At 42.8% G+C, this 15596-nt stretch overlaps 1 protein-coding gene across 1 annotated transcript; it reads left to right on the top strand.

Annotated features, from left to right (window-relative positions):
- Positions 1 to 13176: 13176 nt before the first annotated feature.
- LOC142070191 (uncharacterized) lies at positions 13177 to 14866 on the top strand. Its single transcript, XM_075123647.1, has 2 exons — positions 13177 to 13775; positions 14364 to 14866. The coding sequence occupies exons 1-2, from the start codon at positions 13193 to 13195 to the stop codon at positions 14720 to 14722; spliced, it is 942 nt and encodes a 313-aa protein (XP_074979748.1). The 5' UTR covers positions 13177 to 13192; the 3' UTR covers positions 14723 to 14866.
- Positions 14867 to 15596: the final 730 nt, after the last annotated feature.

The raw sequence follows: 15596 nt of genomic DNA, 5'->3' as shown, positions 1-15596 counted from the left end.
CCCGCCCTCCCAGCGCCTCCTGTATGTCGTGGAACAGCTGTTCCGTGGTGTGCAGGAAGCACTGGGAAGGAGGGGGAGGAGATGATCAGGGGGTCAGCGGCCCTGGACATGACTCGCGCACCCCCTGGAATACCCTTGCAGACCCCCAGGGGTCCACGGCTACATTCTTATGGCAGGGTGTGACTGGGTATAATTTTTTCTGCTGCTGTCTCAAGACACAATATCGTGAACTCAGATCAGACAGGAAATACAGCTTGAACTCTCAGCTTTCAGGCGTTTGTTTGTTTCAATTTGTTTTTTCCTGGCTTAACGTAGTTCTGTGTACTTGGGTATCTCCTTTTTTCTGCTGGAAGATGCCTTTTTTAGCATAGCCAATCACATAGTATGCTCATGTGGCATCCTCTAGTGGCAAGCACAGAAAATGTGATAGAATTTACAACACAAACTCTTTAATATAGTACCAAGCTTCACAGGCTGAGGGACCATCATTCAGGTATATGACTAGAGAAAGGGACAGTCTCATGAAAGTAACATACTTTATAACTTCATAATAGCTACCATTAAAAGACTATGAAGTTTCTACCTGCTCCTTGTTTTGTATCCTCAAGATACAACAGTCTTTCACAAAACCTGTGACCTTTTTCTTCCATGAATACGTGCCCTTAAACTCCCAAAGAACATGCCCTCTAGTTCCTGATGCTAACCAACCCACTCCCATCCTCTCCACACTTTGGCCAGTATTCGAACCATATAAGTTTTGAAACATTTAAAAAACCCAGCTCCTGCTGCTTCTTCCCCACATAAAGGCACAATTCTCTGTTAAGACATCACACTTATTTCCTGGGAAGTTGATGACATCACAAATAGATGATTCTGACTAAAGCTGCATGAAAACAGACTAGAGAAAAATTTTCTTAACCAGTTCCTCAAAACAAGAACTCTTGTGGTTTCTCTCTGAATTAACTGCCATTTTCCACAAAAAGTAAGAGCTTATTTTTCATTAGCAAATGTGGTGAAAGTTGTCTATGAAAATACTTCACTCTAATCCCAAACAAGTGTGTAAACGTGCACTTGCTATTTCTTCCAGGGTGAAATTTCACTAACATGTTTGATGAACAGAAATGGAGGGGAAAATTGCTCCTGAGAAAATTCACATGTAACTCATGAAAATGTCGGATTTTAATGCAAAAATATATTAATAAAATTGATACATTTTTCACAACTGCAGTGTTGTGATTTCAAATGGGGGAATAAACAGAAGAAGCAGATGGACATTCATAGAAAAAAGATAATGGAAATGTCACTGGTAATATAGAGCAAAGGAGAGTGTTAGAGGACGTTCTGGTTATTTAGGCATGATTGTCTCTGAATCTTTTCAAATCATTCCATAAGCAGCCAGCAGATCAAAGTGAAGCAAGAGTTTGCCAGTGCTGTGCTTGTGTGCATATTTAGCATGCATATTTTTCTGTCCTTGTGGCCAACTCACCTACCTACTGACAGAGGTGCATAATCATAAAACGACACTTCTATTAAGAATGAGGTTTAATGGCTCAGTCGTGTGTTTATAACATAGCCCTCAAGAGAGGACTGCATTTGTTACTGTTGCTTTGTGTTATGTTGTTACTGTCTCCAAGGGAGGAGAGCCTCAAACTTCAACCTCCAAGTGTGTTTGGTTTTCTTAAATCTGGGAATTAATAATCTCTGCTTGTGTAACAGAAACATGCAGGAAAGCAGATGAGGCCATGTCTGTGGAATGTGATAATACATGATCCTGTGGGTAATGTGCTGACTGAAAACGAGAAAACTAAGATAAGAACCCAGTGCCTTACCCTGAGTACAGAAGGGTTCACCTTTTCATGAGTTGGCACAGATTATATTCCTATCTCTGTCCCTGTAGCAGCCAACCATCTTCTCCTCTGTGATTCTGACAGCATTGCTGCTTCATGCAGCACAATACACCTTCAACCACTACAGTCTGCTGATCTCAGAGCATGAAAATCAGGCAAAACACTGAGGGACATATCCTCAGCTGGTGTAAATTAGCATAGCTCCACTGAATCTCATTTACACCACCTGAGGATCTCCCCCAAAGACTGAAATGAAATTTGTAACCCTAGATTTAGCTTACAGCATATAGACATTAGGGATAAACTTGCCAAGAACTTGGGGGACCTGATTTTCCCCTCCCCCCCTTTCTATTAGAAGGGCCAACACAAGTTGGTGGATGAAGATACATCCCAAGTATGGTCCCTGGACTATTAACTCCTGTACATTGCACTGAAAATTGCTATACATTGTATTGTAGGGAATGCTGCATTCACTCAAAAGAGTGCTATTTGTTTGAAGGGTCTGTGAGGGCACAAAGCACATACCTATAGAATATAAAGCATACTTCTGCAGCGACCTCAAATTTATGCTGGCTGTATATCCAACTTCTGTAGGAACTGAAGATTGGAGAGGGATACAAACACATTAATAGTTAGAAATTACTATTAAAACTGTTAAGGGAAAGTTTTAGAGAACCAATGAAACTTCAAACAGGATCACTATCTATCCTAATTTAATGGGATACCCCTGATTTTGACAGCTGACTTGCATCTTGCATTAAAAGCATCTCAAAATGCCATATCTTCAAGGCTGAGATAAAGTAATGATGTTATGCTGCTATATCACAAAGTGATGACTACAGCTGATGTAAAATTTTCCACTGAAGTATTTTTTGGGGAGAAAATGGCTTTTAGAAATTTTCATGCCATCTCTGGGATCTAGCTACGGACATGAAAATCTTACATGCAGAGGTCAGTTTTAGTTCAGAAAGAACGATAGAATAGTGATGTCATGATTAGTGACATTAAAGTAGTTTGTGTTCCTCACCAAGCCCCACCCCAGGCAGCAGAATTTAGAATAGGCTTTTTAGCAATCCCTTGGCTTGGCACAGTTGCCAGTGTGAATATAATAATGTCCAGCAGATGTGTGCAAGAAGGAAATCCCCTGTATTAGTCATGGAAAACTATGGCTGCAGACTGCCTTTTTGCAAGTCAGCATAAGAAGTTTGTATCGACAGAGATATCCTTCCACCCATAGATGATTGTGTAGTAATCTAGGGGTGTGTATTCAGATCCTTCATTGAAGTCTCTTTGGAAAATCTAACCTAAAATGCCTACATTGTCTCATACTCCCACTATTCAACTGTAACTCAAATTCTATTTTTTGCTGTTTGCATAGGAGAGAGAAATTTGCTATGAGCTGACAAACAGATCATTCCAGAATTTGTCTGCATTTCCAAATATATGACTAGACAATCCTGAGCTAATCTGGATAAAATCGTCGTCTGGTCTAATCTCCTCACAGAATGCCAGATAAGCCTTTTTTGAGGCAACTCCCCCTTCCAAACAACTTGGTTACTTAAAAAAGATCTTTGTGACTCTCCAGGCTTGTGACAAGAAACACTGGAAATAAAATACTGCAAGGAAAGCTGCTCATATAGTATTTTAAATATGTATTATATCAATAGAAATAATAAACTTAATAATAATAGTCAACTAAGGAAGTACAGGAATTCTTATATGAAAATCCATTTTCTCCCTGTGTCTACATGAAAATTGTTTTTGTTAAATTTCGAGATAAGCATCCACAATTTTGAGTAGAAATCCAAACAATTTGGAAACTTCTTGAAATTTGCCTGTCATTAAAACAAATCCCAAGAGACAATGCTCCTTTATGACTGGTGCACTGAATAGGCAATTTCAGATCCACATAAGATGCCTTCTAAAAACTTGTTTGGTAGTGCCTAGAGAGAAGTTTATGCACTCTGTAATTAATTCTAATAGCCCATTATCTATGAACCTACACTCAGAGATACAGAGGTACTCAGAGGCTGGCTGCAGGGAATATCTTTTGACTGGAATGTAGTCTTGTGAGTGAATTGCCTGGTTTGAGTCTTGTGAGGTGCATAAGAGGCACTTTAAATCATGTAAATCTATTTGTTCCTACAGTATTTATGATCTCAGGTCAAACCTGTCCCACAGCCTGATGACAGAGAGCCTACCACACTGCCCCAGACACAAATCTACCAGGGGCCAGGAGGGGTCCATAAAGCCCATAATAATCTCACACACAGAGAAAATTAAAATAAATGCTGCAAAAATTACTTTCAGGTGGAAATTTGACATTGAACCTAAAATTTGCATTTGCATTTTTGGTTAATCCCACAATAGCATGAGTCTGTCCTCGTCTTTAATGAGTGATGAACCACAGCTTTTTAAGGGCTTCCGGGGAGCTGCACATGGAGGCAGCAGCATCAAAAACAACTGAAGTTATTTGCTAAGCAGAAGGCAGATTTTAACAAACTATAAAGAGACTGTAAAGTGGATGATCTCTCCAGACGCTCCCAGATACATCCAAGTTTCTGCTACAGTTAATGTAGCCAGACCACTCGGGAAGGCATCTATATTGTGATCCAATTGGGTGTCTGACTTGCACCCAGTTGGCATATATAAATAAATGCTTCCAAGCTCTTCTGCATGCTTTTTTAAAAAATGGAACAATCTTCCAGATATGCAGAGAAGTATTTGAATGATTAGAAACGCCACCTCCCCTACCTTCTACTTGTGTTGCCAGATTGGTCAGGAGAATACCAGGGCTGCAGTATTCCTTGTCCCAGCACCTGACCAGCTGCTATGAGAACAAGGACCTGAAGAGACATCCTTGCTCTCTGGCATAGCTGCCTGTTCTCACCTACCTGTATATTTGTGTAATGTCTTGCACAATTTTGAACATGATCCTGAATGGTACTACCAGAATACAAATAAACAATAATAATAAATAATAATATAGCACTTACATGGCACGTTGAATCCCCAAAATATTTTACAACCATTAGCTAATCAAATCTGTGCAAGATCTCCCCACATGCTGTTCTAGCAAGCATTCCTCCTTGCCTATTTCGTTTCCCTCTGTGTCCACATAAGCTTTTTTAGTTTCTGCTTATTTCAGTTGCCCAAACCCCAGGAATATTCAATGGGACATGGGTTCCCTACTCCCTTAGGCTCTTTTCAAAATCCCATCCGAAAAGTATTTTTCCAGACCTACATTTTTATGATTCTATGATTCTATATTGCACACAAAAACATATTAAAAGAACGTGATTGAGATTGCAAAATCAAGCACTTGAAGATTTGGAAATTCCAGAATTCAGGCTTCCTGTGCACCTTAATTCAGCTCCCTTGTGTGTGTCATTCTGACACAATCTTCAATTGCATAGCCACATACTATTTTTTGCATAGGACCCCTGCTTCATTCAGTTAAGGGCAACCCCCCCACGGCCAAATTTCAAGTCCCTGCTCCAACCCATGGAAGTGCTAGAATTCTAGAACTCTCCAAAGAAATAGTTGCCATAATTTTTTATCATGGGCCATGTTTTTCCTTGGCCTCATTCTTGGAAACAGCTGAACTACTTAAGCTTGGCAAAATAATAAGCAGCTGGGTCTTATAAAGGGAAGTATCAGGCAACCTTAATAATAGACAGTGCTACCAGCTTTGCCTACAATGTCTTAGAGATGTAGAGACGTCATCATCAAACCATTCTGGACATGAAAAGTTTGCAGCTGCTTCTGATCCTATGTGACTATGTATTTCTGTCCTCGGCACAGTACCCAGATCCAGTGAGGTTGTGGTCTGTCTTCTACCTGATGAATGTGCAATCAGGTTGCAATTAACAGAGATAGGAAAAGTTGTAAAATACAACTTATGGGGATGGTGGGAGAGTAGAAGGTAGAAGAGAACTACAGCCCCACAGGCCACTGCCTCTTTACTCAGATTTTTTTATTTTGGGCTTCTGCTCTAAAATGACTCACTACAGGGCTGTCATTGACATATGAACCATGTGAAATGTTTGTTGAGTTCCCTGCAGACCTGGAAAGATTTAATTCAGTTGGCTCTGGCAGCCTCCACCAAACACGTTATACTTCTTGATGCTTGCTGAAACCTGACTTCTGGGACAAATCAACATGTTTGTTTCAGAAGTTTGGCTCCTAATAATAGTCTCCAGCCTCAGCACATCCATGCTAGTATTTACGCAGCAGAGGACCGATTATACAAGATGTATAAGAAAAATTCAGGGACTTATTTTTCACTGATCAGAGCACAAGATCCTTTCTCTCCACATGATTTTTAATCATTTTGTATGGAAATCCATTTTAGAACAACATTAAATACATGAATGCAAACTAGGTACTTTTTAGAGTGCGCCAGCTGGGCCTACACCAAGCAGTTAGGGCACAGCACATTAGAACTCTTTACAAATCACACACCTCTAATGCACTTTTTTCCACCATGTAGATAACCCCTGCGCCCCATTAACTTTCAGTGGGAGTTAGGCTCTTAATCTGTTTAGATGCTTTTGAAAATCCCACTAGCCACATCTTTAGGCACCTAAATACCTTTGAAAATCTGGCCATTCATGCCCAAACTGACCACTGATCAGTTTCTGGCCCTGGCCCTGTAAAGCACAGTGTGAAACTATATTGCATCGGTTTTAACCTGCCTTGAAATGTCCTGGTATAATACAGCCTGAAGCCCAATTCTCTCACTGCAGTTAATGAGAATTTCACATAGCTATCTATTCTAGGTACTTATATGGTCCCTATTATCAGTTTCTGAGTGTGTCACAATCTTTAATGTACTTCTCCGCACAACACCCCTGTGAAATAGGGAAGTGCCATTATAGCAAAGACAGGCTAAGTGACATGCCCCAAGGTCAAACAGGAAGTGTGTGGCGCAGCAGAGAATTCACCCCTCATCTTGCAATTCTTAGGTGAGTGTCTTAACCACAGGATCATCTTTTGTTTTCTGAACTGGAAGAATTGAGTCCCTGGATAATAAGGGATGGTTGTCATAAAATGCTATTCCTGTAATTTTCTCTAAAATAGAACTTTATACAGTATCTCTCTGTCTCTACTCTCATTCTATCTGTTCAGAGTATCTATGAATCAATTTGTATAGACTATTAGATCTACCAGCCCATCTATTTGAAGTATTTGTCTCTCTCACATTCTGTAAATCCTTCACCTAGTCCCAATCCTCCTAATTTGTCAAAATGATCCTTTTCTACTTCTTTCTTATTGGCTGCATAGTAATACTGGGAAGGTTACAGTATTGCAGATTGTTGTCTAATCTAAAATATGCCTTCACTTACAATGGAAAAAAGATATTTAGATCTGGAAGTTGTCCTTCTTGGTTAGGACAATGAAACAGTGCAGGAAGATAAAAAGAGCTTATTCTCTATGGGGACAGGGTTTATGTGCTTCATCCTCCACACCAGTGAGAGGTAACACATTCAAATCCAGCAGAGATAACAAGACAGTATCTTTTTCACCTGGAAAATCATGATCTTGAAAAATGTTTCTTCCCAGTTTATTAACGGTTGTGTGTGTATGTGTTAGAACCTGCCTTTGACACATGTAAACATTCTTGTCTTTGAATTTGTTGGCACCTACATGGAGTAGGCAAACACTGTGGGGATTTGCAAGTGAATGATTAATGATGGGATATGCTGAGATACGCACACAGGAAGCCCTAAGGATTGCATTTTATAGTCATTTGCCACATGCCTAGTCATAAAGAGCCTCAGACTAGCTCCTTTTACTGTGTGTTATTTCCCAACAAGAAACTGAAAGGGAAAAAAATGAAGGCGAATTTGAGCCTGAATCCTAGAGAATCAGTATGCCATGCCTCACCTCTGATCCTTAGTGTGTAGGCTACAGTTGACAGCACATGATGGGGGTAGGGAATTGCTCCTCTTTGGAGCAACAATAAGGTGGTCTGTGCAGCAGCATGGCTCACAAACCCTCTATGTGGCTGCTACAGTCACGGGCTCCATCTGCACTCATCTCTATTGTAATGACAGGGTTTATAATAAGATGCATTTGTGGATGAGATGAAACTGTTTTATCTAATAACCAGTCTATAATGAATGAATTCCTCAGGGGAAAGGAAGCACCTGGTCTAACAGAGAGTGCTGACTGTTCGCTTCAGTAACACAGAAGTAACCTCAGATGAAAGAAGGAAAACTGATAAATCTAGATGACATTGCTCTGAATGGGAGCAAGCCCTCACTAACAGGTGAGGGCACGGAGTTAAAGAACAGGAAGAAAGGTGAAGACACACAATACACAGAGAAAAGATTCAGAGGGCACATTTTCACTAAGTGAGATAGAATTGGATGGCAGAACTATCAGAAGGGACAGACATTGAAAAAAGTTTTTAAAGATAAAGCTAGGGTGTCAGATTTGATTGTCTTGATATTTTCCTCTGTGAAATTGCAGACGATGATGAATGTAGGTTAAAATGTTCACATAGCTCACTTATTTGTAAACTGTAAATTGAAATAGCTATTTGATGGATTACCTGAAAGCAAACCTGATGGAGATGCAGGAGGCTGGAGTATATAGTAGTGTAACTCTGGGTTGAGAAAAACATTGGTTTATGGAAATCATACATCACCAAAAAAGCAGCAGAGATCGGTGAGGCAGGGTAGGGACAGGGTAAAGTTTTGCTTACGTTCCCAAAGTTCAGTAGGTAACTGACTACAGTGAATAAGATGAATTAAAGTCACTGCTGTAGAAGAAAAGTCAAGGCAGAATGATGAAGCAGCTTCTACCTTGTGCTATGGACTCTCTTTGGTGCCTCTTTTGGTTTCTAACCTCTTTCATTTTTGTGATAGGAAAGTAGGAAAGCTCAGGCCTGGGAAGCATTTTTCCATGCATCTAGGTACATTAGATCAACTGAATAAACTGAGCTGCAGCTGTGAGCACAGCCAGGCTTGGGGAGTGCTGGAAAAAGTGAATTCATGTGGCCATCACGGCAACAGAGATAAAATCTCAGAACCTAAATGGAATCTTAGACTCTCCTCTCACTGAGGCACCCAGAAGCTTTAAGGATGATCACAGTAAAGGTCCATCTACACTGGGAAATTTTAGAAGTATTTTCCTGCAGTGGTATAAACTGTAGTGTAGCCATGATGCAATGGTTAGTCCCTATGGCGTGAGCCAGATCTAATCCGACTACAGTACACTATTAATATTCTTCTGTTGTCTTATCTGGGCAATTAATGTCTGTATTTGAGATCTCAGTGAATCAAGAATCCCGGAGGGCTGCCAGAACTTGACCTTAATGATGATGATAAATTCATACTGCACCATAAATATCTTTTACTTGACTGTAAAGCAACATACACAATGTCCACACCCAATAACTTAACATCTAAGATGTCAGAGGTGAGGGCTGGTTCCAAACCCTGAGGGGGAGATTCTTCACTGAATGAGGTTGGGTTCCTGACCCTGAGCTGCTGCCAGCTTTCCTCTGGTGGAGAGTTCTCTTGCTCAGAGGGAATTCTCTCCTAGCCATCTCCTGCCATTTTAAGTTCACTTTGCACCACATATGCATAACTCTTTGCCAGAGGATGTTGTGAAGACCAAGACTATAAAAGGCCAAAAAAAAAAACCTAGATAAGTTCATGGAGCATAGATCTATCAATGGCTATTAGCTAGGTTGGGCAGGGATGGTGTCCCTATCCTCTGTTTGCCAGAAGCTGGGAATGGGCGACGGGGTGGATCACTTGATGATTACCTGTTCTGTTCAGTCTCTCTGAAGCACCTAGCATTGGCCACTGTTGGAAGACAGGATACTAGGCTAGATGGACCACTGGTCTGACCCAGTATGGCTGTTCTGTTGTTCTTATGTAATTAATCAAAAGTGGACTTAACAGGTAAGAGAATCTAGCCTCAAGGGAGTACAGGGACAGGAGACAGAAGTTACAACAAGATCATGTGGTTGCTTTGGTTAGTGTATCTTGATATTATTTTGTTTTGTTTGTTTGTGTCTCATCATTTATAAAAGCTTTCATATTTTAAATCCTAAATGTATGGAAGGTCCTATTTGTCACTGGCTTGATTTCTCCTGAGGATGCGGTGTCTGGCATGATAGGAGATGAAAAGTGGCATGGCTGCCAAGTTGTTCCACTGAACATTTAGGTGGAAATGGCAGAGAGTTGATGGAACTCCCTCATGAAGCTTCATCATTGGGCAATGACAGACCCAACATTTCTTTTATACCACTTTATGCTCTAACTATGAACTTCAGCTTTCACAATGACCATATAACTCCGGCAAATCGCTGTAGCTACAAATGGCTTTCCTCTCTATTCACGCAGACACTCTAACATGTTGAGAGGAATGTTTCACCTCCTGAGAAAATTTGGATCAGTTACCTGTTGGGCTGGTTTTTCCTGCCCTGGGTTGAGCAGGACACTCAGATCTTCTGCAGGCAAACTTGTCATCTGTGTTTCTTCCTAAACACTCTATATTTATATCACAAGCTTGGGAGAGCTGTGTGAACACAGCAGCCCATTTCGAGAGAAAGGAATTCGACTGTGCTGCCTCTAGAGCAGTGGCTCCCAAACTTTTTACTATGGCTGCCCACCAACTGCTAGTTGTCTTTTTTTGCAACCCACCATTACACATATGCACTCTCCACCCCGGTATCGCAACTGTAATCCGGCCCAGTGTGGAGAGGAGGCCATGAGAGGTGGGGTTCTAGGGCAGCTCCTGTCCTATGGGGCTGGTCATAGAAGATTAGGGTTGGAACAGATCTCAGGAGGTCATCTAGTCTAACCCCCAAACAGGACCAACCCCAACTAAATCATCCCAGCCAGGGCTTTGTAAAGCTGATCCTGGCTCACCAGTCTGAGTGTTGTGACGTGATGCACAGAATCACAGTGTCACTCAAGTTTGGTGCTGTTACCCCATGTGCCAGGTCACCACACCTGGAGCAGAAAGCCAGGTCTGCTGCTGGGGGATAAGTGCCTGGTGGACTCACACTCCAACCTATCCCACCCCACAGGGCTTCCTCTCCGCCCTGGGAGAAGTGTATGTTTGCCCAAGCCAAGGCCAGTGACGGGTTAATCCAGCCCTGGATATGGTGACACATCTACAACTTTCCCACAACCCACTGGGGGGTTGGGACCCACCTTTGGGAAATACTGCTCTAGAGTGACCATATCACTATCAGATGCCATGTAATGAACTGTCAGGTGATATGCAGATATTTGCTCTTTATGTATCATCACTAAGCCACTGCTGGTTCACTGGTGAAGTGAAAACAGCAATTAGAAATGAAAAAGAAATATATAGCAAATGGAAAAAAGGGGAAAGAAGACATCAATATAAATCAGAAATTATGAAGTATAAAAAATTGATAAGAGAAGCTAAAGACATTAGGGAAATATCCATGGCTAGCAGGCCTAGGGCCAATAAGAAGTTTTTTTATGTATATTAGGAACCAAAGAAATCCTAGCAATCGTAGCATTACTAAATGGAGATAGTAAAACTGTTTATAATGATGCAGAAAAGGCAGAAGTGTTCAACAAATATTTCAGTTCAATATTTGAAAAAAGCATGATAATGTACTCGAATCACATGAGGATGACGTACTTTCCAGTCCATTAGTAACTGAGGAAGATGTTAAATAATATCTACATCAGCAGATGCATATAATTTGCACCTAAGAGTCTATAGGAATTGGCTGAGGATATCTCTGGTTCACTGTTGTTAATTTTTAATAAATCTTGGAATACAGGGGAAATGCCAGAAGACTGGAAGAGTGCTGTTGTCATGCCGATATTCAAAAAGAGCAAGTGGGATGCCCTGGATAAGTATAGCTCTGTTATCCTGATATCAATCCTGAGCAAAATAATGGCAAACTTGATACAGGATTCAACTGATAAAAAATTAAAGGATAGGAATATAATTTATGCCAGTCAACCTGGCTTTATGGGAAATAGCTCTTGTCAAACAAGCCTGGTTTCCTTCTTTGGCAGATTGCAAGTTTGGTTGATAAAGGTAACTGTAGAGATGTAATATACTTAGGGCTTGTCTACGTACCAAGTTAGTGTGTGGCTAGTCAGGGTGTCAATCTACGCTGCACCAGTGTGGCATGCACTAACTCGTTGTGTGGACAATGCTACAGCACAGTGAAAGTCCCAGGCTGTGGCTTAGCAGTCAGTGCTTTCAACCCCTAGATTTTTATAAGGCATTTGATTTAGTCCTGCATGGCATTCTGATTAAATCGAGAGAACCATACAATATCGAGAGAGCACACATTCAATCGATTATGAACTGGCACATGGACGGATCACAAAAAGTAGGTGTCAGCAGGGAATCATCATTGAATGGGGGTGTTTCTAGTGGCTTCCACAGGGATCGGTACTGAGCCTGATGCCATTCAACGTTTCCATAAACAATCTGGAAATAAATATAAAATCTCTGCCAGTGGAGTGGTTAGCAATGATGAGGCCAGGGCAATCATACAGCGCAATCTGCATCGCTTGGTAAACTGAAACATTCAAACAAAATACATTTTACTACAGCCAAATGAAAAGTTATACATCTAGGAACAAAGCCCACAGGCCATGCCTACAGAATGATGGACTGCATCCTGGAAAGCAGTCACTGAAAAGATTTAGGGGTCATAGTGGACAAGCAACTCAACATGAGCTCCCAATGGGATGCTGTGGCAAAAAGGGCCAATGCGACCCTTGGATGTATAAAGAGGCAAGTAGTGAGTAGAAGTGGAAGGATGACTGTACCTTTGTATATTGCATTGGGAAGACCAATAATGTAATACTGCATAGAGTTCTGCTTTCCACATTTTAAAAGGATGTTGCAAAATTGGAGTGTGTGCAGAAAAGAGCCACAAAAATAATTCAAGAGCTGGAGAACATGCCTTACAGTGGGAGACATAAAGAGCTCATCTGTGCAGCTTATCAGAAAGAAGATTGAGCCCTGGTCTACACTAGGACTTCAGGTCGAATTTAGCAGCGTTAAATCGATGTAAACCTGCACCGGTCCACACAATGAAGCCCTTTATTTCGACTTAAAGGGCTCTTAAAATCGATTTCCTTACTCCACCCCTGACAAGTGGATTAGCACTTAAATCGATGTTGCCGGCTCGAATTTGGGGTACTGTGGACACAATTCGATGGTATTGGCCTCCGGGAGCTATCCCAGAGTGCTCCATTATGACCGCTCTGGACAGCACTCTCAACTCAGATGCACTGGCCAGGTAGACAGGAAAAGAACCGCGAACTTTTGAATCTCATTTCCTGTTTGGCCAGCGTGGCAAGCTGCAGGTGACCATGCAGAGCTCATCAGCACAGGTGACCATGATGGAGTCCCAGAATCGCAAAAGAGCTCCAGCATGGACCGAACGGGAGGTACGGGATCTGATCGCTGTTTGGGGAGAGGAATCCGTGCTATCAGAACTCCGTTCCAGTTTTCAAAATGCCAAAACCTTTGTCAAAATCTCCCAGGGCATGAAGGACAGAGGCCATAATAGGGACCCGAAGCAGTGCCGCGTGAAACTGAAGGAGCTGAGGCAAGCCTACCAGAAAACCAGAGAGGCGAACAGCCGCTCTGGGTCAGAGCCCCAAACATGCCGCTTCTATGATGAGCTGCATGCCATTTTCGGGGGTTCAGCCACCACTACCCCAGCCGTGTTGTTTGACTCCTTCAATGGAGATGGAGGCAATACGGAAGCAGGTTTTGGGGACGAAGAAGATGATGATGAGGAGGAGGTTGTAGATAGCTCACAGCAAGCAAGCGGAGAAACCGGTTTTCCCGACAGCCAGGAACTGTTTCTCACCCTAGACCTGGAGCCAGTACCCCCCGAACCCACCCAAGGCTGCCTCCTGGACCCAGCAGGCGGAGAAGGGACCTCTAGTGAGTGTACCTTTTAAAATACTATACGTGGTTTAAAAGCAAGCATGTGAAAGGATTACTTTGCCCTGGCATTTGCGGTTCTCCTAGATGTAGTCCTAAAGCCTTTGCAAAAGGTTTCTGGGGAGGGCAGCCTTATTGCGTCCTTCATGGTAGGACACTTTACCACTCCAGGCCAGTAACACGTACTCGGGAATCATTGTAGAACAAAGCATTGCAGTGTATGTTTGCTGGCATTCAAACAACATCCGTTCTTTATCTCTCTGTGTTATCCTCAGGAGAGTGAGATATAATTCATGGTCACCTGGTTGAAATAGAGTGCTTTTCTTCAGGGGACACTCAGAGGAGCCCATTCCTGCTGGGCTGTTTGCCTGTGGCTAAACAGAAATGTTCCCCGCTGTTAGCCACAGGGAGGGGGGAAGGTTGAGGGGGTAGTCACGCGGTGGGAGGAGGCAAAATGCGACCTTGTAACGAAAGCACATGTGCTATGTATGTAATGTTAACAGCAAGGTTTACCCTGAAAGAGTGTAGCCACTGTTTTATAAAATGTGTCTTTTTAAATACCGCTGTCCCTTTTTTTTTCTCCACCAGCTGCATGTGTTTCAATGATCACAGGATCTTCTCCTTCCCAGAGGCTAGTGAAGCTTAGAAAGAAAAAGAAACGCACTCGCGATGAAATGTTCTCCGAGCTCATGCTGTCCTCCCACACTGACAGAGCACAGACGAATGCGTGCAGGCAAATAATGTCAGAGTGCAGGAAAGCACAAAATGACCGGGAGGAGAGGTGGCGGGCTGAAGAGAGTAAGTGGCGGGCTGAAGAGAGTAAGTGGCGGGCTGAAGAGAGGGCTGAAGCTCAAATGTGGCGGCAGCATGATGAGAGGAGGCAGGATTCAATGCTGAGGCTGCTGCAGGACCAAACCAGTATGCTCCAGTGTACGGTTGAGCTGTAGCAAAGGCAGCTGGAGCACAGACTGCCACTGCAGCCCCTCTGTAACCAACCGCCCTCCTCCCCAAGTTCCATAGCCTCCACACCCAGATGCCCAAGAACGCGGTGGGGGGGCCTCCGGCCAACCAGCCACTCCACCACAGAGGATTGCCCCAAAAAAAGAAGGCTGGCATTTAATAAATTTTAAAGTTATAAACTTTTAAAGTGCTGTGTGGCATTTTCCTTCCCTCCTCCACCACCCCTCCTGGGCTACCTTGGTAGTCATCCCCCTATTTGTGTGATGAATGAATGAAGAATGCATGAATGTGAAGCAACAATGACTTTATTGCCTCTGCAAGCGGTGATTGAAGGGAGGAGGGGCGGGTGGTTAGCTTACAGGGAAGTAGAGTGAACCAAGGGGCGGGGGGTTTCATCAAGGAGAAACAAACAGAACTTTCACACTGTAGCCTGGCCAGTCATGAAACTGGTTTTCAAAGCTTCTCTGATGCGTACCGCGCCCTCCTGTGCTCTTCTAACCGCCCTGGTGTCTGGCTGCGCGTAACCAGCAGCCAGGCGATTTGCCTCAACCTCCCACCCCGCCATAAACGTCTCCCCCTTACTCTCACAGATATTGTGGAGCACACAGCAAGCAGGAATAACAGTGGGAATATTGGTTTCGCTGAGGTCTAAGCGAGTCAGTAAACTGCGCCAGCGTGCCTTTAAACGTCCAAATGCACATTCTACCATCATTCTGCACTTGCTCAGCCTGTAGTTGAACAGCTCCTGACTACTGTCCAGGCTGCCTGTGTACGGCTTCATGAGCCATGGCATTAAGGGGTAGGCTGGGTCCCCAAGGATACATATAGGCATTTCAACATCCCCAACAGTTATTTTCTGGT

This window comes from Caretta caretta, chromosome 27, assembly GCF_965140235.1.
Source record: "Caretta caretta isolate rCarCar2 chromosome 27, rCarCar1.hap1, whole genome shotgun sequence".
Classification (NCBI taxonomy): domain Eukaryota; kingdom Metazoa; phylum Chordata; order Testudines; family Cheloniidae; genus Caretta; species Caretta caretta.
This window is presented reverse-complemented; position numbering and strand designations above follow the sequence as displayed.